Source organism: Oxyura jamaicensis, chromosome 24 (genome assembly GCF_011077185.1).
Source record: "Oxyura jamaicensis isolate SHBP4307 breed ruddy duck chromosome 24, BPBGC_Ojam_1.0, whole genome shotgun sequence".
NCBI classification, from domain to species: Eukaryota; Metazoa; Chordata; class Aves; order Anseriformes; family Anatidae; genus Oxyura; species Oxyura jamaicensis.
The window spans coordinates 469,456-494,072 of NC_048916.1; the positions used below are offsets into that span (position 1 = coordinate 469,456).

The window sequence follows — 24,617 nt, forward strand, 5'->3', positions numbered from 1 at the left end:
ATCTCGGCGGCGGCCATGGCGGAGGGCCCAGAGCCGAAGCGGCGGCGGGCGGAGGCCGGGGCCGGGGCCGGGGCCGAGGCGGGCGCGGAGCCGGGCCCCGGCGCCCCGTTCCCGCTGGGCTCCGTGCGGCTGCGGCGGCTGCTGCGCGACTCGGCGCGGGAGAAGGCGGCCTTCGTGCACGGCCAGGTAGCGGGCCGGGCCGGGCCGGGCCGGGCCGGGGGCGGGAGGAGCCGGGGCAGCGGCTTTAAGCTGGCAGGAGGGGGCTTAGGGCCGGTACCGGGGGGCTGCTCGCCGCCAGGCGTCCCCGCGGGGCTGTGGGGAGCTCCCCGTGCCGATTCCCGTCCGCTCCAGGTGACCGGCCCCTCGGGAGAGGACACGGATGCTGTGCTGATCCTGGAGAAGACTCCCTTCCAGGAGGAGAAGATCGAGGAGCTGCTGAAGAAGCACACCAAGCTGGAGCTGCAGATGTCCAACGACATCTACAGCACGTACCGCCTCTACCCGCCCCCCGAGCTGAGCGGTGAGTGCGGCCCCGTGCTGCGGGCCCCTGGCCGGGCTCGGCCCCCGAGCTCTTCCCTGCTGTCCTGCGGGGACCCGGGGCTTGCCTGGTGCCCTGCCCGGTGCCAGCCGCTGCACCCCTTGGCCAAGCAGCCCCCGCATCTCCTGAGGGCCTCGAGCCGTGCTCTGAGGGAGCGTGGCTCCCCCCGTGCTGCTGCTTGTGCTCCCCGAGTTTCCCGGTGCTTTGGGCACCACAGCTGGGCCGACAGGTGGGCAGCTCTTCGACTGCCTGCAGCCATCACCCTGCGCCGCGCTGTAAAGGTGAAGGCGGCCTCGGGTGTCTGGAAGTTGCCTGTTCTGTTTGAGGTGTCGGGTAATCTACTAGCTGTCATCGCTCCCCATAAGGTTTACTTTGAAAACATTCTCTGCAGAACGCGTGTGTTGGCCTCTTCTAATTCCAGGGTGTCATTTGCTGTGCTGTATTCTCATTGCCCAGTGTTGCCCTGTAAGGACAGGCAGCTAACGTGATGGGAAATTAAATGCTGGTAGCCATCGGTGTCTGACGTGTGCAGGCAGGCACCTGGTGTGTCTCTGCCTTTCAGGCTGCTCCCTGGTGATTTCACACATCCCTGCGTTACAAATTCCTGATTAACAGCCGAGTATGGCGAGGTCAGATGAGCAGGTTGAAGACACCGTGGGGAGGTGTTGGCCTGTGAAATGGATTTTCATTACCATCAAAAATCTGTGGCTGCGGCACCCTTCGGCTGCTGATGGGGGGCATGCTTTCTTGGCTGTCCTGGTGCTTAGATTTAATGCTGATGTTTGTTTTAATTCTGGAAGTGCAGTGATTAACTCTGTGTCAATGCTGTTGTAAATGTGATGATAACCAGGCAGGTTTAATGTAGTCAAAATTAATCAAAGTGATAGTCGAAAGTAAGCAGTTGTTGTGGTCCCTAGGCAGATTTTCAGGACAATGCACGTGTCTTCTCCCAAATGCTGATTTTTTTAGTGCAACTTCCATTGTGGTAGGAGGAAGCACTGTCTGGCTTTGGAAGCTCATGTTCTCAACTTGAAGTTGGAAGTTTTGGCTTTAACCTTCCAGTGGCAGGAGGACACAGCGATGCGGTGGCCACTGGGAGTGCCCTGGGCCACTGGCAGGACTGTGGAGCTGAAGGCTGGCAGCAGCTCCCACGAGGTGGCATTGCAACGCTGAAATGCCAGGACCTTGCTGCAGCCTACAGAGAGCACTGGGTGCTCTTGGCTTGCTTGTGCTATCTTGTTGCAGGGCTACACAACTCCGTTGTTGCTCTGACAGCAGAAGTGCTGTTACAGCTCGATACCGGGCCAGCAGCCGTGCGACGTAGCTGGGGAGAGTTAACCTTCAGCCATCCTGGTAAAAGTCACTTTCCTCCTGTGCCTGGCTTAACGGACGTCTCCTCCTGATCCATGCTCCTGTGCTGTGACCCTTTCCTGCATAGCTTTGCTGTCTGCTCTTCGTGCCGAACCTGCTGCTGTGCTTGTGTGTGACTGTGCTGCTGCTCCTCCGGCTGTGAGAAGGAATAAGCCCGTGGCATCCTCTGGCAGGAGTTTGTCTTTCAAATCACCTTTAAAATTGCCTTTCAAAAGCAGGTTTTGCAGAGGCGTTACCAGGGGTGCGCCTGCCGTGGTTTGGGAGCAGCGTGCCCCCAGACAACGCGGAGCATCCTTGCTTCCCGCTCCCTGGTGCAGCTGGCCCCGCGGGGCTCCGCACTCGGCCACTCCATCTCCCCGGCTTCCTACACCAGCGTGTCGTTACCAGAGAAGACGCAGGCAGGGTGAATGATGAACACGACTGGCATTTTGAGGCCTGTCTGCTGACATTAAAAAAGGCTTAGCTCTTCCTTGGAAGAAATCTGGTGCTGAAGGAGCTGGGGTCTTTGATTTACAACCAACCCTGCGGCAGCTCAAACTGCTCCAGGCTTCCCCGCGCCTGGCTCCGCGTGTCTCTGGCTGTCCCGGAGCAGCGTGTGCGGCTCCTGGCCAGGGGGGGCAGGTGCCGTTGTCTGGCTCCTGACCCCATGGCGAGGCCGGCCCTTCCTCGCAGGGTGTTGTGATGCTGTGTTGAGTTGCTTTTGCAGGTATCTCGCTTGAGATGCTCTCAGGCAGCTGTGCTGGCACCCCAGGACACTGAGCACTGGAGGAAACAGGTTTGGGAGAAGGAAATTGCCCTTCTGAGTTGAGTCATGGCCCAGGAAGGGAGTTGACGCAAGGAGTAAAGCTAATAAACCTTAAAACGAAGGGTGAAGAATTTCCTCTAAGGCTGTGCGCATTACCAGGGCTTGTGAGAAATCCCTGGGCATCGTGTGGAGAGCTAGCAAGACCGAGCTTGGGGTCTAACTTGGTCTCTTGGCTGTGCTGTTAGGGTTTTACCTCCTGGCGTTTGCAGGTTTGCGCTGCTACTGAACGCAGCGCCTTGCAAAAAAGGTCAAACTTCGGCCTCGCGCAGTTCCCCTGACAAGCCCTGGGTCGCTGTGTCATGCACAACAGGAATTTGCCCCAGGGATTTTGCAGCTTCCCTGTCGAGGGCAGCCAAGCCCCTGGACTCAACTCCTTCCTTTCCGAAGGTGAGGGGAAGCCCCCCTTACAGCCTGGACCGAGCACCAGACAGCTGCAGGTGGCTGGAAAACGTCTGCACCCAGGCTGGAACGGGGCAAGCCGATGGCACAGAGCAGCTCGCGGGAGGAGCTGTGTCTGTTAGCTGCCTCCAGCTCTCCCGCTTTGTCAGAGCACGTTTCTCAACGTCGCTTTTGTGGCTGAGAGACCCCAGGAGGCTCCGCGCTCAGCCGGGGCTCCGTGATAGCCGCCAGCGGGTCTTTTCGTCACCCTTTTCCCGCGTTGTCGTTTAAGCCACTCAGGTGCTGTTTTGTCCAGGGACCAAAGCTAACGCCAGCCCCGCGAGATGAAAGCTGGTTTTGTCTTGGAAGTAAAAGAGCCTGCAAGGCCGGGCAAGCCTCTTTTCATGGCCCAGCTTTGTGGGGAAGGTACGGAAGAGGCAGGCTAAAAGATGCAAGTCGCCTCCAGCAAGAGGCTTCCCTCCCTCTGCCCTGGGAATCAGAATTCTGGTGTGCGGCAGCCACAGCTTGCGGACGAGCTTTCTGGGGCTGAGAGCGTGCCAGAGGGGGTCCTGGCTGGGGGGCGTGTGGAGACAGAGCTTGTGTACATGCAGGAACAGGCCCTCATCCTCAGCTGGCTCTGCCCACCAGGCTTACTGGCTGCTGGGACAGACTCTTGGTGGGAAAATGGGAAATAGGCTTGAAAACCACTTTGATGGCAGTGTTCATCTGAAGTGTGACCCAAACCCATCCCGTTAAGGAGAAGATAATTTGTCAGTGAGGTTGTTGGCAGGAGCGGCGGGATGCCCTCTATCATATCTGGCCTAATCATGAAAAAGAAAGTGTTGTAACTTTGTTTTAGGCTAGCCAGTGGGTGCTGAGGGCAGCTGTTTGGAGGTCAGCTGTGTGTGTCCGTGGGGCCGGGCTGCGAACGCTTCCCTGGGTTTGCAAAACCGCGTAACATTGACTGACAGGGAGGGCGAGGGAAGGATATACCTCTTGCTTAAGCTCTTGCCGTGCTTAAATATCAGTGTGATGCTTTCCCTGCCCCTTGCTCTTGCCTGAATTTAACAGGCAGCTGATGTCTGAAGGTGTGAAGTGCTGGCAGAGGAAACCACAGCCCTGTGACCAGCCGGGGAGGGCAGGGGAAGTAGGCTTTCACAGCAGTGCCAAAGGATCGATTGCAAAAGCTAGATGGTTAAGCAAGACGTTCCCTAACAGCGTCCAGCTCCCGGTGATGCGTTTGCCCAGCTGACATCTGTTCGGGAAGGAGCGGCTGTGTTTTCCAGCGCGGCGTGGCCCCGTTTTGCCTGGCTGCCGGGGGATGTCGCGTTTCGTGGCACCGAAGCCGCCCTAGCGTGATTCAAGGGCTCTTGGCAGCCCTGTGCTGGAAGGAGTCTCCGTTTGCCATGCACGGCTGTGGCTGGCAGGTGTGCAGCTACCTGTCAGTAGCCTTTTCACAAGCACAGCCTGTCGCCGTGCTGCAGACCGAAGCTCACCAGCTCACAGCCTGAAAATGAACGTACTGGGAGACGCTCCCGGCTCCAGCTCTCCAACGCAGGGTGGAGAAACTGGGGGAGAAAGGGAAGAGCGTGGAAGGCAGTGGGGAAACTATTCGGTCATGCAGGAAGTGATACATATTCCTGCATTCCTGAGCCCAGAAAGTGTCTGGTTTCAGGCAGCAGGAGCTGGAGAAACTTCCATGAGCTGCACCGGGAAGGTCTGCGCCCGCTGGAGTCTGCAGCACTTCCAGCGGCTGTGTTTGCCCAGCAGAGCGAGCTGCCCACGTGAGGTGTAAATAATGGGGTCTGGGGCAGTGCCTGGGCCGGAGAGGGGCGTTAGGGGGGTGCAGAAGAAGGGATAGAGAAGGGAGGGCTGGTTCGGGAGGTGGAGGGAGCTGTTACCCTGCTTTGCCCCAGTTTTCAGGAGGTGGTGACTTGGAAGTTGTCTCTTTCCCACGCCGTGACTGCCGCAGCCAGAGCCCACCACGTCCTCCTCCGCCCGTGGATGAGAAGCAGAGGCCAGACAACCTTGGCGGCAGTCCCTAGCAGCGCGCTTGGCGTGCCCTGGCATGGGCTGGCCCTGGAGACCACGTGAGCTCTTGAAAGCCGTGGCCTCTGTGAGCGCCTTTGTTGTGTTCTGTAATGGAAACCCCAGGCGGCTGTGACGAAGCGTGGTGGTACCTGATCAGGGGTGGGTTAAAGTAGTAGAGGAAAAACTTGCTGGAGTGCAGATGCAACCTTCCCTTCAGCTGCCGGTGCTGGGCACCTCCCTCGTGTAGATGGTAAAGCCAAGCACTACCTCAGCTTCCTTCTAGCAAAGGGAAGAAAAAAGTGCCCCCCGCCCAGAAACAGAATCAAGTTGTTCCAGCCCCACGTGCTTCTCCCAACTCCTCAGCCACTTACATTTATTCAGAACACCCAAAAAATAAATTACAGTGGCCCATTTTAATACTGCCTCTGAGGTTTTTGAGTGAGATGAGAGAAACGAGCACAGATTATCTCAGCGTGTTTCCCTGACCTCTTCCTCACGGTTTTCACTGGTGTGAATCTCAGGACAGCTTGAGCCATGCAGCTGGCTTAGCTGGTTCGCTTTGAAGGCACAGAGAACCTGAGGCAACGTGTTTTGTCCTCTGCTTCTGGCAACAGCTCTGTGCAGTCCCTTTTATCTGTTACGATTCCCAAATGGAGCTGGCTAGCTCTTTTTTTGTTGTTGTTTGTGTGCTGGGTTGTGCTTTGCTCTCCTTTTTGGCAGGGGAGGGGAGAAGTTGTTTGGTTCTAGTCGGTCTGAGCTTCATTTTCTCGTGGCCGAGGAGCCAAAAGCACGGAGTATTCCCTCAAACACCCCCTTTGTAGGGGGAGCTGCCCAAACGGCTGTTCTGTACCACTGGAGTACCGCTGGCATGTGTTCATGCAGGTTCCTGCAGTTAGACCTCTATTTTTTAAAAACTTTTTTTTAGGTACCTCCAGCTAATTGCCAGGCAGTCCTCCCAGAGTAAGCCACAGACGTTCTGTGGAGTCCTGGGGCTGGCGTTCAGGAACACGCTGACGTGACTCAGATGCAGGCAGAGACAATCGCTGACCCTGGAGCAACCTAAAAACCACATGATGTGTCCAGTGATTTTTTTTGCCCTCCATTTCCTGGCTAGTTTGTGCCCATAAGGCATCGTACGTGGTATTTTAATGCATGTGGAGCCTGTCAGGAGCAGGGCAGCTTTTAAAATGAAGCACGAGTGCGGTTGGCCGCCCGCAAATGGAAAGATTTAGCAGCCAGTGAGCGTGGTCTCGCTGGCATCGGCAGCCTGGGTGCTTTGTGTGGCTGAGCGGGGCTGCAGCATTCGCATCCTGAACGCGAGTGCCTGGGCTCCTAATGAAAGTCAGGCTCTGAACATCTTTCAGGCAGCTTCTCTGGCCTTAGGCATTTATGTTAATCAGCAGTCTTGGGGCGCTTCAGGGTTGATGAGACCTCTAGAAGGGAAATAATCATTAATGAACCGCAATCTCTTCCCTCTCTTCTTTTCAAAACATCTGCTGCTCCACCACAGCTGTGCGTCAAGGGTTTCTCTGATCTTGCATTATGTTTTAAAGTGCAGTAAGTGGCTGTCTCCACCAAGAGGGGCCGCCCCCGGCCTGGGAGGCAGCAGGGCCTGTTCCCTGCAGGACGCTGGGGAGATGCTCTGCGATCCCTGCTCTGCGATCCCTGCCTGGCGGCTCTGCGGCGCTGTGACGGTGCAGGCGCACATGTTGCGTTTGTCACCGGCCCCAGCGTGGGTTGCTTCGCTGGACTTCCGTGCTCTTGCCTTGTTTTGGGATAGAAAACTAGCTTGTGGAAGCTTCAGCTGAAGGCCGATCTTGGCATTTTATCTCTTGCCTTTCTGTTTTTCCCCCAGTGCTTTTTTTTTTTTTTGTCTTTTTGAAGTGAGGAGTGGAGGAGCTGCAGCCTTGTCTTCTGCTATTACATCATCCCACTAGAAGTGCTAATCGAGTCCTGGAAAACAACCTTGTTTGAACATGTGTATGGTGGGAATCAGACCAGACTGCCCTTGTGGTTTGCATTTTCATATTTCATGTTACCAGCATTTTCCTGTGGATTTCATTAAGCTGGGCTTGGCATGAAATGAAAAGGCAGAGTCTCCCAGCTTGTGCAGCGCTGACCTTAAAAAAACAGAAACCAGAAAACAGAAAAGATTCCACCCTGATCCTGGCTTCGAGAGCAAATGGATATTTATATTCAGTGTCTGGCTAACACAGATACGTGTATAAAGCTCGAGGCACAACTGCCTGGTGTCCTGGTGAGGGGCTTGCTGGGTGGTGCGCAGCCCGCGGTCTTTCTGACAGCAGCAAAAGCCATCACAGAGCTTGGGCACAAGCTGGGAGCTGGGGCCGGCTCGCTATAAATAGCAGGGCTCCTGCCCCTTGCTTCACGCAGCTCTGATTGCTGCCCCGGTTTTGTTGCGAGACGGGAGGTGTTTCTCACCTTCCAGCATTAAATTCGATGCCAGCTTTCCGTTGGCTGGGAAGGTGGAGGCCCCGGTTGGTGCTGTGGCAGGCTGTATCGCGCATCCCACCTCGGGCCAGGAGGGGAATTTTCCAGTTCTGCTGCCCTGCGTGAGACTTACCGCTGCCAAGGTCAGAGCCGCCGGGTCGGGGTGCAGGAGCGCACCTCGCTGTGTAATGTCACGGAAGGCACACCTCCGAGTTTTAATCTCAAGGCAAACAGAAATTGTTTTCCTTTTGTTCAACAGCTCGGTGCTCTTTGCTGGTCAGCTGGTGCAGGGGAATGAAGTGAATCATCTAGGCCTCTTCCCTGAGCTCATCTGGCCGCGTTAATCAGACATGGTTTGCTCCAGATGTGTCCTCGGGGCTGAGCACCCTCATGGCCGGGAGCTCTGGAAAAGGAGCGGTGCCAGCCCTTATCTTGTCCGCGTGATCCCAGGAAGTGATCAGGGTCTCCTTCCTCCGGAGAGACGCTGCGAGCTGAGCTCTGTGCCGAATGAATGCTGCCAGTCACCGTGCACAAAGAGGTTTTGTTCCCACAAGTCGCGCTTGGCGTAGGGCATGGGCTAGCGAAGAGCCTTGCCTGCGGGGCAGAGAGGACGGCCTGGGTATCATACGGCTGCTCGCGAGAAGTACAAAGCTGTCCCTAGCTCCACAGCTGAAAGAAGCTTTCAGAGGAGATGAATGACCCTCTCCGCGTTACGTTTTGCATTATGAATGGAGGACGCTTTCAGGACATGGGGGCAGCAGGCTGCTGTGAGCCTTGTAGCCGAAGCTGGATGCAGTGGAGCAGGACAGGGTGCTGGGGGCTGGCTGGGGTCAGGGTGTGATCGCTCGTCATGGCAGAAGCGTCTATTTCTCCTACTTCTCTCTTCCTGCATCCCTTCTACTGCACTCCCAGAGGGTCGTGCTGCTGTCCCACCTGCTCTGCTGCTTGAATTCACGAGGGGCTGATGAGGTGCCTGTCCTGTTTTTTTCTGCTTCAGAGCTTTTTGTTACCCAAATGGAAGAAACTCCTAACCTTGTTCCCTAGAAGCAGACAGCCGTGCTGTGCTCTCAAACACAGCATGCATGTGCTCAGAAGGACCCTCCAAGCTGTGTCAAATAGAGTTTTGGCTCCTCAACTCCTGTAAAATGAGGCTGCATCATCTTGGAGCTGGCTGGGGAGCTGAGCTGCTTCAAGTCTGTTTGCAATCAGAAAGCAGCTCTAGCAGTCTCCCTCTGCGGGAATTTGGGCAGCTGGAATGAAGCTACAGACAAACTAAAGAACAAAACTCTTGGAAAGGTAGGAGTGGGTCTGCTCCGGGGCTGCAAGGCCCCGCTCCCTGACATTGCTGGGGTCTGTCCCTGTCTCCATTAGGGGCAGGAGTTGGGGGCTGACAAGGAATTGACTGCCGGCACCTCAGCTTTGGTGTTTTGGATTGGTGCTGCAGCCCTGAGACAAACCCTGCTCGAGGCAGTTGCAGCGGGATGGAAGTAGGGGAACAAAGTGGGTTTCGGGCTCCCCCAGGAGAGCAGCTCTCTAATGCTTGGGTAGTTCAACCACCTTCCAGTCTGCGCACGGCCACGCCGCCGTCTCCCCAAGTCTGGCTTTCAGCTGCCGCTTCCAAGCACGCTGGTGTGTCTCCAGATGGCTCAGGAGGCTTGGCCAGCTGCTTCGCTCTCCTGGTGGCCCGCTCGCCGCGCCTGAGCTTCCCAAAGACCTCAGGAGGCTCCTGGCTTCATCTGGAAAGCGCCTGCGACCCGCGGTGTGGGTCCTCTCCTCCGCCAACACTTCTGGCTGTGTCCAGTTCCCTCTCCCCATTTTCCAGCCGACTGCAAGCGCGTAGGGTGGGCTGGAAGCTGGTTTCTCTGACTGCGGCTGAGCTGAGGCAGCGCAGGCAGGCGTGCTGGCGTTACATGGGCCGGATCCAGAGCAGGCTCAGCTCCATCTTCCCGCAGCCTCAGCTCCCCTGTCCCTGCTGGTGGCTTTCCCGAGGCGGTCCCTGGGGATGGCGGCTGTCCCGGTGTTCCCAAGCCTGGCAGCTCCTCGTGCCAGCCCCTGGCACAGCCTTGCTGCGTGCAGCTCACCTGGTGTCTGCTTTGGTGGCTGGAGAAAGTTGCAGAGTGCTTGCTTGATAACATCTGATTAGCTTCAGATTTAAGAATGAGGAAAATGCCCTGGGTAGTGTTGTTGTGCGCTGTTTCTGCCCTAGTTGACTGCACATAAACTCTTCCCTGGGAGCCCCAGATCTGTGCTGATGCTGCTGATACGTCTGAAAAGTGAGCGTGGGAAAAACCTTTTCGCGCAGAGTGCCCTTCCACCTGAACTGGAAATACAGGCTCTGGCTGTGCTGTCTGCTTCTGCTCCTTGTCTGCAGCTGTACCAACCTCCTCTGCTTTAGAGCAGAAGGAGCCCTGCAGGTTCAAGTACTTGCCTGCCTTCTGTGTCAGCTGCCCCCTGCTATTTTAATGGTATCTTTTTGAAATGTGTTAGAGTGGCATTTATTAGAGGGGGGGGGGGAAAGGATTTATCAGGAACTAAAGGGAGTAACTTGGCTTTCATCTGTGATTATAACTCGGTAAAAATGTTTATTTCTAGAGATAAAAACCACAGTGGTGTACCCCGCCACTGAGAAACACCTTCAGAAATATCTCCGCCAAGAAGTGCACCTCATCCGTGAAAGCTGGGAGGATTACAAGAACATAACGCTGCCCTTCATCCAGTCCCAGAGCTTCAGCATCCAGGTAGGGGCACTGCTGCTTCCCCAGGTTACTGTGGCTCTGCATCCCTCTGCAGAGATGGAGGAGTCTGAAGGAAGAGGTGTTTCAGGCGATGGTGTGTCAAACACCATTTGACAGCTTCAACAAGGTGGGTTCCAGCTGTGCTGGTACTGGAATGGGTTTGGGTGGTGGGAATTGGGGGCAGGAGAAAAAAAGCTTAGTTCTCAACCCGTGGTTTTTTTTTTTTTTGGTTATGGCATGCTGCAGTCTCCAATTGCTCTGGCCAATCCAGAGCTGAAAACGTGCCTTGAAGTCAACAGACTCTGCAAAGCTTGACATTCGCAGGAGGCTTAGGGACAGGGGCAGGGCCCTGGCTGTCTTTGGCCTCCCTCTTTAACATACTGGGCTGTCAAACATCTCCTTAGAAGCCCATACAGTCATAGAATGTTTTGGGTTGGATGGGGCCTTAAAGATCACCCAGTTCCAACCCCCATGGGCAGGGACACCTCCCACCAGACCAGGCTGCTCAAAGCCCCATCCAGCCTGGCCTTGAGCACTTCCAGGGATGGGGCATCCACAGCTTCTCTGGGCAGCCTGTTGCAATACCTATCCTCTCTCTGAGTAAAGAATTTCCTACAATTGTAGAATCATTAAGGTTGGAAAAGACCTCCAAGATCACCTCCCTGCTCCTGCTGGCTGCACTATTCCTGGTACAAGCCAGGAGGCCGTTGGCCTTCTTGCCCCCCGGGGCACACTGGTGGCTCACGTTCAGGCCAGCATCAGTCATCACCCCCGTCTCCTTTTCCTCTCCACAGCTTTTGAGTTACTCTGCCCCCAGCCTGTGGCGCTGCATGGGGTTGTTGTGGCCAAAGTGCAGGACCCGGCACTCGGCCATGTTGAACCTCATCCCTTGGCCTCTGCCCATCGACCCGTCCTGCCCAGGTCCCTCTGCAGGGCCTTCCTACCCTCCAGCAGGTCCACACTTCCCCCCAACTTGGTGTTGTGTGCGGACTTACTGAGGGTGCCCTCAATTCCCTCATCCAAGTCATCAATAAAGATATTAACGAGGACAGGCCCCAACACCCACCCCTGGGGAACACCCCTGGTGAGCAGACACCAGCTGGATTTCACTCCGTTCACCAGCACTCTCTGTGCCTGGCCATCCAGCCAGTTTTTAACCCAGCAAAGCGTGTGCCTGTCCAAACAATGGGCTGCCAGCTTCTCCAGAATACTGTGGGAGACAGTGTCAAAGGCCTTGCTGAAGTCTGGGCAGACTACATCAGCAGCCTTTCCCTCATCCACCAGGTGGGTCGCCAGTCATAGAAGGAGATGAGGTTGGTCATGCAGGACTTGCCTTTCGTGAACCTGTGCTGGCTGGGCTTGGGGGGTTTATTCTGCTCCACATCCCAGACTTCCAGAGGAGGCTGAGTACCCCGAGGATAACTGCACTGACCATTAAAGATAATTGTGAAGTAAGCATTAAGAACCTCAGCCTTCTCCTTGTCCTCAGTAGTCATGTTCCCCACCACATCCAGTAAAGGATGGAGATTCTCCTCAGTCCTCCTCTTACTGTTAATGTATTTATAAAACATTTTTTGCTGTCTTCTACCACAGTGGCCAGGTTGAGCTCATGCTGGGCTCTTGCCTTTCTGATTTTTCCCTGAATATGCCAGCATCTTCCTTGTACTCTCCCCGAGCTGCCTGCCCCTTCCTTCCACCAGGCATAAACTCTCTTTTCTCCCGGACACTCAGCAGAAGTCCCCCATTCGGCCACACTGGTCTTCTTCCCCACTGGCTCATCTTACGGCACGTGGGGTCAGCCTGATCCTGCACCTTGGAGACTTCCTTCATGAGCCTTCCTGGTTCCCTCTGCCCTTCAGGACTGACTCCCAAGGGCCCTCCCTACCAGCGTCCTGCACAGCTCAGTCTGCCCTCTGGAAGCCCGAGGCAGCGGTTTTTACCGACATGGATCAGGGGTGCTCTGCCCCCATCTCCCTCTTGGCTGCACCTTCTGTAGATTGTCAGCTCCCCAGTACTTCACCCTCTCTTCTGTCATACCCTCTGTCATACTTCCTTGAGGCAGCCTGACCTTTTGGGTAAGCTCAGCAATGCTAAAGCAGACTCTTTCCCCTAGGCTCCTCCAGTCTGGCTCTCCTGCTCTGTGGCATTTCTGCCATTAGAGAAAAACGTTTCCCTTGGAGGCGTATCTGAAGTGTGTTTCTCAGGGTTTCTGGAGGCTTTCTGTGTTGTTCCTTCTCCAAAGGTGGTTCCGTGGGTGCTGGTGCTGTTTGCTGGGCCTTTCACGTGTCTCTTGGGTGTGGTGGAAATGTGAAGACTGAGGCCGTGCCTGGTTTCCTGCATCACAACTCGCTTGTAGTGCTTTGCATGCAGATACTCAGCCTTTCAGTCCTCTGGTCCGTATTCCATGGGGAGAAGCTGAATTTCAGTCTGTTTCTCACCCCAGGCAGTGGAAATGGACTTGTTTCTTCTTTTACCTGCTTTTTGACCACTCCTCTCCCTACCTCATCTTTTGTCTTTAGCAGGAACACAAGTCTGTAGGGACCAATTCGTGCCAGCCTGTGCAGCCTGTAATGCGGGGCTTACTGCGTAATTGATTACTGCTTTTTCAGTGCATTAAAAGAAACTGATTGCTTATGTATCTAATCTGTGCAGCCACTGCCGTGAAAGGGAAACCAGGAAGCAACCTGACCAGCTTTTAAAGCCAGACAGTGGCTTCTGCGTCCTCCCCCCTGTGATGCTGCAACTCACTGAGGAGGGAAGCGTGTGCCCTCTCCAGCTGACTGCAGGTGAGGGTCTGCTGAGGCCATCCATTAAAAATAAACTCCTTTATTTCAAACGAAAGCCAAACACCAGGCCTTGGGTATCCTCTCCCTACACCTTTGTTCTGCTCTCCTGAACAGCAGCAGAACAGCTAACGGGGTTCGCTGTTGTGATGTCTGTTCCCTAATCACTTGCAGATGACCGTGAATCTTGCTTTCTGCATCTAGTGCCAGGAGGCACCTTGCAAACTGCAGCGTGCACTCAATTGCTCCTCACTGCTCGCTTTTTTTTTGCTCCATTGTTCAGCTTTCTTGCAGCAGTCAGACTGCAACACCAGTGATGTACAGGAGGCATTTCTTAGCTGGAGAAACAGGAGAGTCCGTTTGCACCCGATAGCAACTTGCACAAATGTCTTCTCCATGCCTTTGCTCTGCAGGCTGTGAAGTTCCCTGATGTAGCGGCAGCCTTCAGAGGTTTCTTGAGCTCTCTCTCTGCCCATTCCACCAGGTGCTTGTGAGCTGGTTTCTGTGCTGGGTAGGTGCGTGGAAACATGCTCCTGGTTACCACTGGGAGCAGCTGCCTTAGCTGTGCTGAGAGATCTCGGTCAGCACGGTGTGACCATCAGTCCTTGACCTCTGTCATTTGGAAATGCAGTTTCTTGTCTTTAAGTGGTTTTGAAAAGAGGCAGAGGAAATATGAAGGGTGAGAGAAGTACTGGAGGATTACAGAGGAGGCTCTGTTTTCTGCCTGGAGAATGCAAAGCGTGGATACTTTCAGCATAATAGTTTTATTGTGGTCCCAGCTTCTGGACATGTGTTGTCCTCCCCAGGCTTGTGCTGGAAACAGCAAGAGCAGCCAGCTGATCCCTGCTGGTCACATGAGGAAACACTGGTGTAAAATTCAGCTCATCTGATCAGTGAGCTTATTAAGGTACTGATAGCTTGGCACTTCCTCAAAAGAGGAGGCGTGAAAAAGTAAATGGCAAACTTTGATTTCCTGCAGAGTTTCCTGCCCTGCTTTTCTTCTAGGGTCACAAAGCACAGTGATCTTGTGACATGCTTTCCAAAATCCCTTTGAGGATCTGAATTTCTCTAGGATGTTATTGCTAGGGAGAAAAGACCAGAAATTTAAGCAGGGAAAAAGAAGGATCAAGGGAGGAAAGGTTCGCTTGTCCCTAAGGAGATGTATTCAGGTCAGTTCACAATGATCCTAAGTTTTGATTAGATTAATTAAACTCCTGACAGTTCCCAAAAGAGCTGTCTTTTATCCTGAGCATCTGGCGTGCACAGCAGCCACTGACCCAGCTCGCTTGGTGTGTCTGCAAGACTGGCAACGGCTCCGTTCTTCTGTACCCGCCTGGGGTAACAGAAATGTTCTGTACCTGAGCTCGATGGGAAGATGAGCGTGGTGGTGATGAGTGTTGCATCTGGTTTAGACGTCTGTCCATGTCCTAAACACTCCCTAACACTAAAACAACTGGGGGTGCTCATTCTACAACCTAGTTGTCTCAGTTAGGATTTCTTTCTTCAGAGACTGACTGGGGGAGGAACAATTGGTGTTTCAAACTAACTTCAGCTTTCAAAGCCTAGCCATTTTCCACCATCTTGCCCTATCTTCTAGAGACCTGGTTCATGTTGGAAGCCTTCAGTAAGACCCCAAGACTGTTAGCAATTAGAGGAAACCAAGTCACAGTGCTCTCCGTAAAACTCTTCATTTGGCAGGTGATGTTTAGAGCAGGTGGGCAGCTTGTTAGCAGGAAAAGAAATCTTCTAGATATAAAGATGCTTTCTGCTCATCTTACTTTGCCTTTTATTCCTGTCCTCTTCCATTTCATAGCAGAAACTTGTCTCTGGATGGTGCTTTGCTCTGAAGGTTCTGCTGCAGGGGGAAGTATTTCTCCGTGGGCTCTGAGGTCCCATGTCCTTCTTTCTGTTCTCCTTCCCAGCAGCCCCACTGGAGCTGCAGAGGAATGGGGGGGGGATAACCAGAGCAAGGAGTACCAGCAATCTGGAGATCAAAGCTTTAAATATAGAGACAGAAGAGCGGCAAGCTGTTTTCTAATCAGTCAGGAAACCAAGAGACATGCCTTGCCCAAGAAAACACAGGCCTTTCGTATTCACCCAGAGAGTGCTAGCTGCCAGCAGCAGGAGCTGTATCCAACCTCAGGCTTGCAAGCAATGTGCTGCTTCCTTTCCGAATGGAAAAATCAGCTGAGTTTCCTTTCCAGAGCTAGTTGTAAAGGTTTCAGCACAGCGTGGGAGGTAAAAGGTGTAAACAGGTCCAGAGCTGCATGCAATGCCGCGAGAGACATCTGCTGAGCCCCAGACGAGCTGACTTCAGCCTCTGTCGATCTCGCTAGGGCCTGGCATGCTCCAGGAGTGGCGTTGCTCATGCTGGTGAGGAGCCTGCTCTATCTGAGTGCTCGGGCCTGTTTGCTGCCAGATGGGGAGCGCGGAAGAGGAGAGCTGCTGCCCCTCAGGGGTCTTTGTGCTTGCAGTGGTCTGCAGCTGTCTCCCCAAACGGAGAAGCAAACGTGTGGGCACGTGTCCCAGTGGCAAGGGAGAGACCTAGCCTCTGGGGTCTGCGCCGGGCTCTGCTCTCGGCTTGCTGGGGTTAAGCCAGCCAGGTTGGAGCCCTTGGCTGCGTATTTCCTTCTGGGTGCTGAGTCAGGCTGCCCCGAGGTAAGGTTTCTTCGCCTTCATTGCTGGAAGGAGGAAGCTTGTGCTGCCCGAGCTTGCTCAATGCCCTAGCAAGCAGTGAGCCTGGCTTCCTTTTCAGAAGGCTGTTCCTGTTACAGACAACCTATTAATCAAAGGTGCTAATGACAAGCAAGACGGTAATTTGGCAAAAGCTGCAGGAAGAGCTCATGGAGGTGGCATTGCAGACGTTCGTGTAGCAGGAAAGGCGGCAGCACGGTGTGCTGGCTGGAGAGCTGAGCACTTAGCCAGCTGAGTCAGCCTGTGTGGCTGGAGTCAGGCTCGCTTAAAAACATTTAAAACCATTTTTGGTTATGGAAGAAAACGGGCTGTCCGAGTAGCAGACAATAAGTTCTGTGTGTGAGTGTTCCCATTTAATACAAATTTGTTCCGCGCTAGAGCTTGGGGTTGGAGCCTGAGCGTTGGGCACCTCAGACCAAGGACCCGATCTGGGACCTTGTGCACGCTCAGGCTCTGGCCAAACAGCCAGGTCTGGCTGGAGGATACTGGACTCGATCCTGTTGGGAAGAATCATCTCCAAATCCTCTTACAGGCAAATGTAACAATTTTTATACTGGACTAAACCATCCCTGTTCAATACCTCATCTCCAGCTGTGGCCAATTCTTAATGCTTGAGAGGAAAACAGAAATCCCTGAATAATTTAGCTAGCCAGCAGTGTAATGCCATGCGGTGGGGTCAGGGGGGTATCTTTTAACTGAAGTGCTCATAATTGCTTGGAGTTTGCTGGATTTTTTTATGGATAATTAACTACAAATGTTGTTGGCCAGGCATTTATTTGGTCTTAAAATCAAGTTGTTGGTTTTATTTTATTTTATTTTTTTTATATTCTACTTGCAGTAAACACAAACTAATCCATGAGCTTGGGTTAAATGTGCCTGAGTCTATTTTCTCTGCTGGTTTATAAATCACGTTTCTCTTTCAGTGGGTGTATAACATCCTGGAGAAGAAGGCTGAGGCTGATCGGATCATCCATGAAAACCAAGATCCCCGCAACGGCTTTGTTCTAGTTCCAGATTTTAAGTGGAATCAAAACCAGGTTTGTTTGCTACTCTTGTTTTTGAAGGGATGCTGCTTGTTCAGAGGTAATACAGAGGAAGTGTCCCCTTTTGTATTGCTAATAGCACGTTAATGAAAGTTTTAGTAGGGGAATGTATCCTTCCTGTTCACGCTGTCATTAAGCAGTGATGCTGCCAGCGATTCAGGGCCTTTCATCACATGTGGACACTGCACAACACAGACTGTCCTCACTCTTGCTCAGTGATTTATTTATTAGCTTCACTTTCTCTTTCCTGTATTGGCCTGAGTATTGTCATGATGTGTTTGAACCTCAGTCCAGATGCCTGTTTGTTCCCGATGAATTCATTTGTTTGGGTTTTTGTAAGCCTACATGTTAGGCCTAAATCACTCGGATGTGTTGTCGTCCTTCAGTTGTTCCAATTCACTCTCCTGCACACGATATCAAACAGATGGCTGTTAGCTTATGAGCAGCTGCTTAACCCCTCACTGAAGTGGCCACTTGTTGAGATTCAGAGGTTTTAGCCCAGGCTATAATCCTAAATTGAGTGGCTCATTATTTCCTTTGACTCTGGCTCAGTTCCTGCGGTACCTCCGTGGCCTGGAGACATCAAGGCCCACGGCGTGCCTGCGGAGATGAAATACCCGAAGCTCAAAGAAGCAAGGCTCCAAGCCTGCGCCCGTTGACTCGCTGGAGTCAGAAAGTCCTTCATGTTTCTGATCCTCAAAACATTTCTGCAGGTGGCAGTGAGGGAGAGTTACCGTTTGATGAAAACTTAGAAATGGGAACTAAAAATAGTCCTGCTTGTGAGCTGTTCCCACCGTGCCATTCTGTGTTCCTGTCCTGAGCCTGGGTCGGGGGGAGGCTGGGAGGCATGGGAATCGATCTCTGCTCTGGTGCTAAATTACTCGGGGGAATGACCAGGTGAGGACGCGTAAGTTACTGCAGGGTAGTCCATACACAGGGTGAATTCCCCACACACCAGCTATTCCAAAAATCCCTTGCCAAGTTGCTGCGGAGTAACTGAGCCTGAATTCCCAGCTGTTCCTCCAGCGTGCGAAGCAGGCGACACGCTGCAGGCTTGCAGCCTTGCTCACGCCGTTCAGTGTCTTTACTCGCAGGGTGGTGACAGCAATACTTCGTGATCCCAAAAAGTTAATTTGCCGCAATGTGCCGTCCTTTTCCTCGCTCTGAGCCAAGTCCCAGAGCCTGCCCTCGAGCCCCGACTCCTCCAGGCTCTGGGGGAGGACTGGGGAGGTGTCGGGGAGTTCAGCGCGTTACACGTGGGTACTTTCTTCTAGGTGATGGGAGTTGTTGATAGCTGGATGCTTTCTGTGTGTTAAAAAATAGAGGTGCAGGCGCCTGGATGATTTTCGTGATTCTTTACCCTGAGAGAAGGGCTTGGACTTTATTTTCTACATCTGTGGCCTTCAGGATTTATAGCCCCTTGTGCTGAATGTCTCTTTCCCAGGCAGATGAGAGAGCGTCCCAGCAAGGGGTGTTGACTTCTGTCTGTGAGCCAAGATATTTCTTCTTGGCTGCGGGCAGCTCCAAGCCACGGCTGAACCTGGTAGCCTCGAGGTTTGCTGCGAGCACCGGTTCCTTCCATCCTCCCGTTGGATCCCACCAAACAAGCGGGGCTGGATGTCGGTGCTCACAGGCAGGCTCGACATCCCACGCCTGGAAAATGCAAACGGGCCGGTGAACTGCTGAGCTTGCTGTTAGCCGCATACAAATGATTTTAATTTGAGAAAAATGTTTCTGCAGCAGGGGAGTTCCTTAAGGAGGAGAAGCTGCGGAGTAAGAGAAGTCTTATTTGTGAGCTCTTCGTACAGGCTTTTGTGTGCAGCCTGGCCTTTTGTGATGAGCAGGGTACATGCATGGCTCGTGTTTGGTGAGGCTGTCGTTAGAAAGACTAGGACTGTTTTTCCTGCCTTGCAGGAAGTTGGATGTGCGCTCAGCAAAGAGGGTACGGCTTTTAATTTAGTCATCGGCATAAATAAATTGTACTCTGACAGACACTGAATGTGTTCGGGTCCAACGTGTCTCAAGTCCTAATGTATTAGATTAAACGTGGGACCTGTCAGAACAGATCTCATCCCTGCAGCTGCTCTTCAAAGCCCTCGGACGTTCCAGTTTCGACTCATCTCATCAGCACGCTCTGCCGGCAGCGGCTCACAGCCGTAGGCTACCAAATTAAATTAGGGAAGCGAGATGGGGCTCCCAGCAGGACTCTCCGAACCTCCCCAGAGCACGGGCTTAGAATTCTGTCCGATAGTGTCGCCTTGTGCTCTGCCTGCAAAACCTGCAGATTCACCTGGAGTTATTTCAGGCTGATGGATGGCAGGAAGGTTTCCTCTTTGTGTTCTGAAGTCTTCCCACTTGCTGCTGACCTGCCGCAAGCTGGAACGGCTGCTGCTGGTCTGCCTGTCGGTCCTTGGTAGCACTTTGAGTTTTCTTGGATCTTTTTTTTGCTGCTTTGGAGCGCAGCATTTGCCCTTGCCGATGCCTGCGAGTGTGGGTTCAGCCCCGCCTGCAGGGCCAGCCTTGCCTGGCGGGGTCCTGTGAGTGCTCCAAGCTGGAGCGTCCCTTCCTGCCCGGTTCCTGCCCGCGGCGGTGGGCTGCAGGACAGGCTTCCTCGGCTGCCTCAACCTCCTCCTCCTCGGAGCCTCGCGGTGCCTCTGTCCACCGTCGAGCAGCAGGCTAGCGGGCGGCTGGCCAGGATCAGCCGGCCATGCTTAGCATGGGTAAGCTGACACCTAAAAAAGACTGCAGCAGCAGTTTGACAGCTTGGCCTGTGCAGAGGAATCAAGTTCTTGTTAAACATGCGGCTGGAAGGCCGGTTTTAGATCCCTCTAGCTTTTTTCTTCTTCTCAAACCCGCAGGAGCCCTGAGGCGTTGCCTGAAATGGTGCCGTGCATTACATCATTGAGGGCCTTTTTAGCAACAGGCTTATTTGTTTCAAACAGTAACGTACAGATGTTGCTCTAAGGAGAGGGGATGTTTGCTTTTCTCCTGTGAGCCAGCTCTGGTTTGAAGAAGACGAACTTGATACGCCATCTTTTTGGAGCTGTGCACAGGGCTGCTCTGAGAATCAAATCAAACCCTGAGAATTGCTTTGTTGGCTGAGTGCAAATAAAAGCTTTGTATTTCAAGAGTCCCAAGGCAGGGTTCTGCAAGCATCTTTTGGCATAAACATCTGTTTCTGAAGAGCCAGATGGGTTTCTTATAACCCTGAAAAGATCTGCTGGGTCTTGGATATCTCAGCCCTTTGCTTTTGTGTTTATGTCGTTAGAAAACCGCTAAGTAAACCGAAGGAGACAGGGATTAAATGCTGCAGAGAGGGGTTGTTTACCAGGAGGATTCAGTTTCGGAAATAGAGGCAGTTGAAGATGTATCCTCGGGCAACGGCTTGCCAGGACACAGCACAGAGAGCACAGGTAGATCCAGGTGTGGGTGACGTGCAACTGCGGACGTTGCTACAGAGCATCTCTGTTAACAGCAGTGTGTGAGCCCGTGTCGTGTCCTCCTGGCTGCCTCTGCCTCTCTGCACGGTCAGATCCCTATAAAAGGGACTTCATCTCCGTGTTTATTATCCCCAGCGCAGCAATGCCACACAATGATCTGACCGAGCGTTTGACTGTTATTTATTCTTGACATAGAGTGATCCACGACCCTGTGTTCTCTTAAACATTTAATTCGGGACGTGCTCTCGGAGGTGCCAAAGGTCCGGCTGAGAGCTGCTGAGCGGCGTATTTCACTCGGCGGGGCTGTCAGGTGGATGATCAGATCCTGAAAACGGTTATTTATAGAACGGGAGCGACTGGAAAGTGGCCCGCTGTTTGTGCAGAGGAAATATAGGAAGCTTTTCATTTGGAAAAATCTACACTCACAGTGCTGGCCGCTGGAATGCAGCGTAAATCCTCGCCGGGGCGCGGGGGTAAGCCACCCGCCTGCTCTGCAAAAGGCTGCGCTCAGCGCTGCCTCCATGCCTCGGGCGGCCGCAGCCCCGCACGGACCCAGTGCCTCTCCTGCCCCGTGCAGGGGTCTTCAGTCTTGCTGCGTACTGGGAGAAGTGCTTTTGAAATGCTCGAGGAGGTGCTAGAAGCGGGTTATTTCCGTGGAAGGTGGCAGTGCTTGTCAAGTCTGAAATGTGGGGAAGCAAAGGGTAGAGGAGGCTCGGCGACTGTTGTAATCTTGGAGCAGTGAAATAAAGCCCAGTGACTGCAAGTGCTGTGCTTACAGTAGAAAAAGTTTGCTTGATCTGCCTTTAAAACTGAGAAGATATTTGTGATCATGTTTATTGTCTGGGAGAAAGCTCTCGTCTTCTGGTTGTTACTGTTCCAACAGCTGAAAAAAAACAATTTGTCCAGAAAGGGTTATTAAAAAAAAAAAAAGGGGGTTTGTGGGTGAACGCGTCTCGTACGGGGGTTCTCAGCTAGGATTCCACCCAGCTTTATGTTGGTTAAATAAGACAGCAGGTAGTAAGCACACGTGTGTGCCTGTGTTGTGACACAGCGTAGGAGGCTCAGGTCAGTGTGTCAGGGCCAACGTGCTCAAGTCTCCGCTGCTCGTTCCGTTGTCGGCCTCATCAGCATCCTCTGTCTCTGTCCGCAGCTGGACGACCTCTACTTGATCGCCCTCATTCAGCGCCGGGATGTGAAGTCTCTTCGGGACCTCACAGGGGAGCACCTGCCTCTGCTGAAGAACATCCTGCAGGAAGGCAAGGTGAGTGCAAGGGCAGTGGATGCTGCTGCACTGCTCTGGTCCCTGCCCGAATTCCCCGGCAGTCGGGGTGGCTGCGAGCCCAGCCCTGGCAAGGAACCGCCTGCTGCGTGCAGAACAGCAGCTGAGAGATGCTGGCGTTTCCCTCCCGAGGTCCTTCACGTTATTTTGCTGCAGTGTGAGCCCTGCGCCTGCCAGGGGCCATCCGTCAGCAGGTGACAGTGCCTTGCCTCGCAGCTGCTGCCCTGTGCGGCGTTGCCGCCTGCAGCAGCCGTGGGGAGCGGAGGGGTGCCCGGAGACGCTGCTGCCTCCTGCAGCTGCTGGCGTGCTGTGCTGGGTGACCGCCCGAGGGGGGGACACGCTGTGCCGCGGTGGCAGGCCGACAGGTCTCCCCGGGAAGTGCTGAGGTGGGGATGGAGCACTAATGAAAAGAGGGCGCTTTAAATCCTGCTTCGTGCTCTGACTTCCGTGCCCTTGAGGCCAGATTCGTTACAAGCGTCCTGGGCTGCTCCAGGCGCTGACCAGGGCTCGGTGCCTAGCAAAGCAGCCAGTCTCCGCAGGGCCATGGGAAGCATTTTCTGGTTTCCTTTCCTCCTCGATTTAGCCCCTCTCATGGGAGATGGTGGGGGGGAGGTGTGAATGCCTCCCTTGCCTCTTTCCCTTCCTGAGACCAGAGCAGAGCCTGCCCTGTGGGCGATGCGCTCTCTGTTCGCCTTACAAGGGTCTGTTGCTGTGGGAAACCCCTCCCCGCACTGCCCTGCCGAGCCTGGCCGTGCTGCCCTCCCCGCATCTCTTTCTGGAGATCCTGGGGGCTTTTCTTTCCTCCTGCAGCCACCAGAGATCTGTTTGTACGTCACCGCCTGGTGCTGAGTCCTCCATAGCTCGAGAACGGTGCTGTCCTCACATTGCTGCCTTTGGCCTCACGCTGCTACGTCTCTGGGCTCGCGTGCAGGTGTGGTGAAGGTGTGGCTGGGGTGGAGAAGGAAACATTTTTCTGGAAGGGGCTGGAGAGGTGGTGGATGTGTCTGGGAGACCGCCCGTCCCTTGGGAGCAAAGTCTTGCTCTTCTTTAGGAAGAAAACACCCTCTTCCTTTTGGCAGCCAGGCTGGGAACGAAGTCTGACCACTGCCTGCCCTGGAACTGGGACTGCCTAACGTGGGCAGTGAGCACCTCACCTCTCCCCTCTCGGGGTGCTGGATATCGCTCTGCCTGCGGCACGCTTCAAGAGCTGAGCTTGTCCCCCTGTGCTAACAGCTTCCCTTCGGACCTCTCCACGATTTTCTCTGGCTGGTGACTTTTCCAGCCCAACACCAGGGCAGGCTTGCTAATGGGCCGTATAGATCGGTGTGTGATAGCTCCTCTTCCCTTCACTGCGTTCGAAATTTGGAAACTAATTGCACTGGGGAAAACAGAGATTAATTAAGAGATTAGCCAGGGGATTGCAGTGTGCTGAGCAGCAAACCAAGCTGGTGTGTTGGAGTTTGCTGTTGCTGTTTATAGCTTTAATTACGCTGGCTGGTAACGGGATCCTGTAACTTGCTGAGCGAGCTGAAGAGATAAGGGAGGAATGGAAAACAGCGAGAGCAGAGAGACGGGACGGAGAAGTGGGGCAGCTGCAGGATGAGGGCTGGCAGAGAAGAGCTCTGCCCTCCCGAATTTCCCTCTCTCTCTTGATGGTGAGGATGGAGGAAGCAGAAATTGCTCCTTTTTGTCTTTCCTCAGGCCCCCCTGCTCCAGGCTGTCAGACAGCAGGGCGTGTGAGCGGGGCTCCCCTCTTGGCAGGGTGTTTATTTAACAGCTTCCTTTGATGTTTTCACTGCCTGAACCTTCTCCACCCATTTCAGTCCTTCTGCAGACTCATTACCAGCCAGGGAGTTTGGCTGGTAACTCTCTGCCTTGCTCTCCTTATTTATGGCACCCGGGGGCTCTCCTTTCCATCCCTTTGGGGTCTTTATTCCCACCTGCTCTCAGTCACCCATGCCATCCCTGCACGTTGCCCTTCCTCACCTGTTTTTCTCCTCAGGAAGCCATAGCAAAGCGCTTTGGTGTGCCTGGATCCCAGCTGCGAATCTACCTGCATTACCAGCCCTCCTACTACCACCTGCACGTGCATTTCACTGCCCTGGGCTATGACGCCCCGGGCAGCTCCGTGGAGAGAGCCCATCTCCTGGCAGACGTGATCGACAACCTGGTGCTGGACTCGGCGTACTACCAGAAACGGGCCCTGACCTTTGCCCTGCGGGCTGATGAACCTCTGCTTAAGAAATTCCAAGAAGCAGGAAGAGTGTGAACTGGCAGAGCCAATGCGGAGTTGCTTTTGTATCTTTTTATCCCAATAAATGTGTTGTGTCTTTTTTTTTTAAAGGGTTTTGTTGCTTTCTTTTTATACTTGGGTTTTGTACAAATTGGGGCCGACAGCCCATTGCTATGGAAACTGTTCCTTCTGCTTATGTCAATTAAAACCTTGATTGAGTAACCCTGTTGGTGTGGTGTTTCTACCAAACACGAAGCAGCGGCCTGGGCTCCTCCAGGACTGCAGGAAGGAGCGGAGGGAGTTGGGCAGGAGGGTCTGCACACATCCATCTTCTCCACCCAGAAGACTGGCCAGCAAATGTGGGACTGGTGAAAAAAACAGAGGTGGTTCCAAGGAAGGCCACTGTCCTCGGAAGGCTTCGCTTCTCTCCTGTGGGCTCACCCCCGGGAACAGGATTTCAGCTTTCCCAGGGCTGGGAGGGCTTTATTGCTCCAAGTGAATGACTAAACCGAGTCCTCGCCCCTGCCGGCCAGATGCCATGGGCTCCGTGGAAGGCAAATGTGACTTGCCTGATCCCTGGCCTTGGAGCCATCACTTCTAAGCTGCTAATTAATCATACGTGCAGCCTAAATGAGCTCACTTGAAAGGGCAGCCCCTCCCTGACACGGGCTGCTCTAGGGTTCGCTCAGATTCCTCAGCACGCTCAATTAAAAAATACTGCTACTCCTGCTCCTCCTCCCACGGGGGGTGAATCCCTCCTGCAGCCACGGGGCTGCGAAAGGAGCCTCCGGGGACGGCCACGTGGCCGAGCAGAGGAGCGGGCTGGTGTCCAAGCC

At 53.9% G+C, this 24,617-nt stretch overlaps 1 protein-coding gene and 1 long non-coding RNA gene across 3 annotated transcripts; one reads left to right on the forward strand and one right to left on the reverse strand.

The window, feature by feature from the left end:
• DCPS (decapping enzyme, scavenger) lies at nucleotides 1-24,003 on the forward strand. 2 transcript variants are annotated; one of them, XM_035346038.1, is made up of 6 exons: nucleotides 1-186; nucleotides 352-520; nucleotides 10,167-10,312; nucleotides 16,710-16,823; nucleotides 21,420-21,530; nucleotides 23,551-24,003. In XM_035346038.1, the coding sequence occupies exons 1-6, from the start codon at nucleotides 16-18 to the stop codon at nucleotides 23,815-23,817; spliced, it is 978 nt and encodes a 325-aa protein (XP_035201929.1). In that variant the 5' UTR covers nucleotides 1-15; the 3' UTR covers nucleotides 23,818-24,003. The 2 variants fall into 2 exon arrangements, with proteins under 2 accessions (XP_035201929.1, XP_035201930.1); XM_035346039.1 differs by lacking the exon at nucleotides 21,420-21,530.
• LOC118177954 lies at nucleotides 7,565-7,946 on the reverse strand. The gene is made up of 2 exons (XR_004755986.1): nucleotides 7,832-7,946; nucleotides 7,565-7,692 (listed from the first exon to the last, which is right to left on the reverse strand). It is a non-coding gene; the product is annotated as an uncharacterized LOC118177954 (long non-coding RNA).
• Nucleotides 24,004-24,617: the final 614 nt, after the last annotated feature.

Excerpts from the sequence above, each read along its gene's own strand:
- DCPS (XM_035346038.1), top strand. The coding sequence starts at position 16 with ATGGCGGAGGGCCCAGAGCCGAAGCGGCGGCGGGCGGAGGCCGGGGCC. Across the intron at positions 187-351 it reads CGGCCTTCGTGCACGGCCAG|GTGACCGGCCCCTCGGGAGA; the intron begins GTAGCGGGCCGG and ends CGTCCGCTCCAG. Across the intron at positions 16,824-21,419 it reads TTAAGTGGAATCAAAACCAG|CTGGACGACCTCTACTTGAT; the intron begins GTTTGTTTGCTA and ends CTCTGTCCGCAG.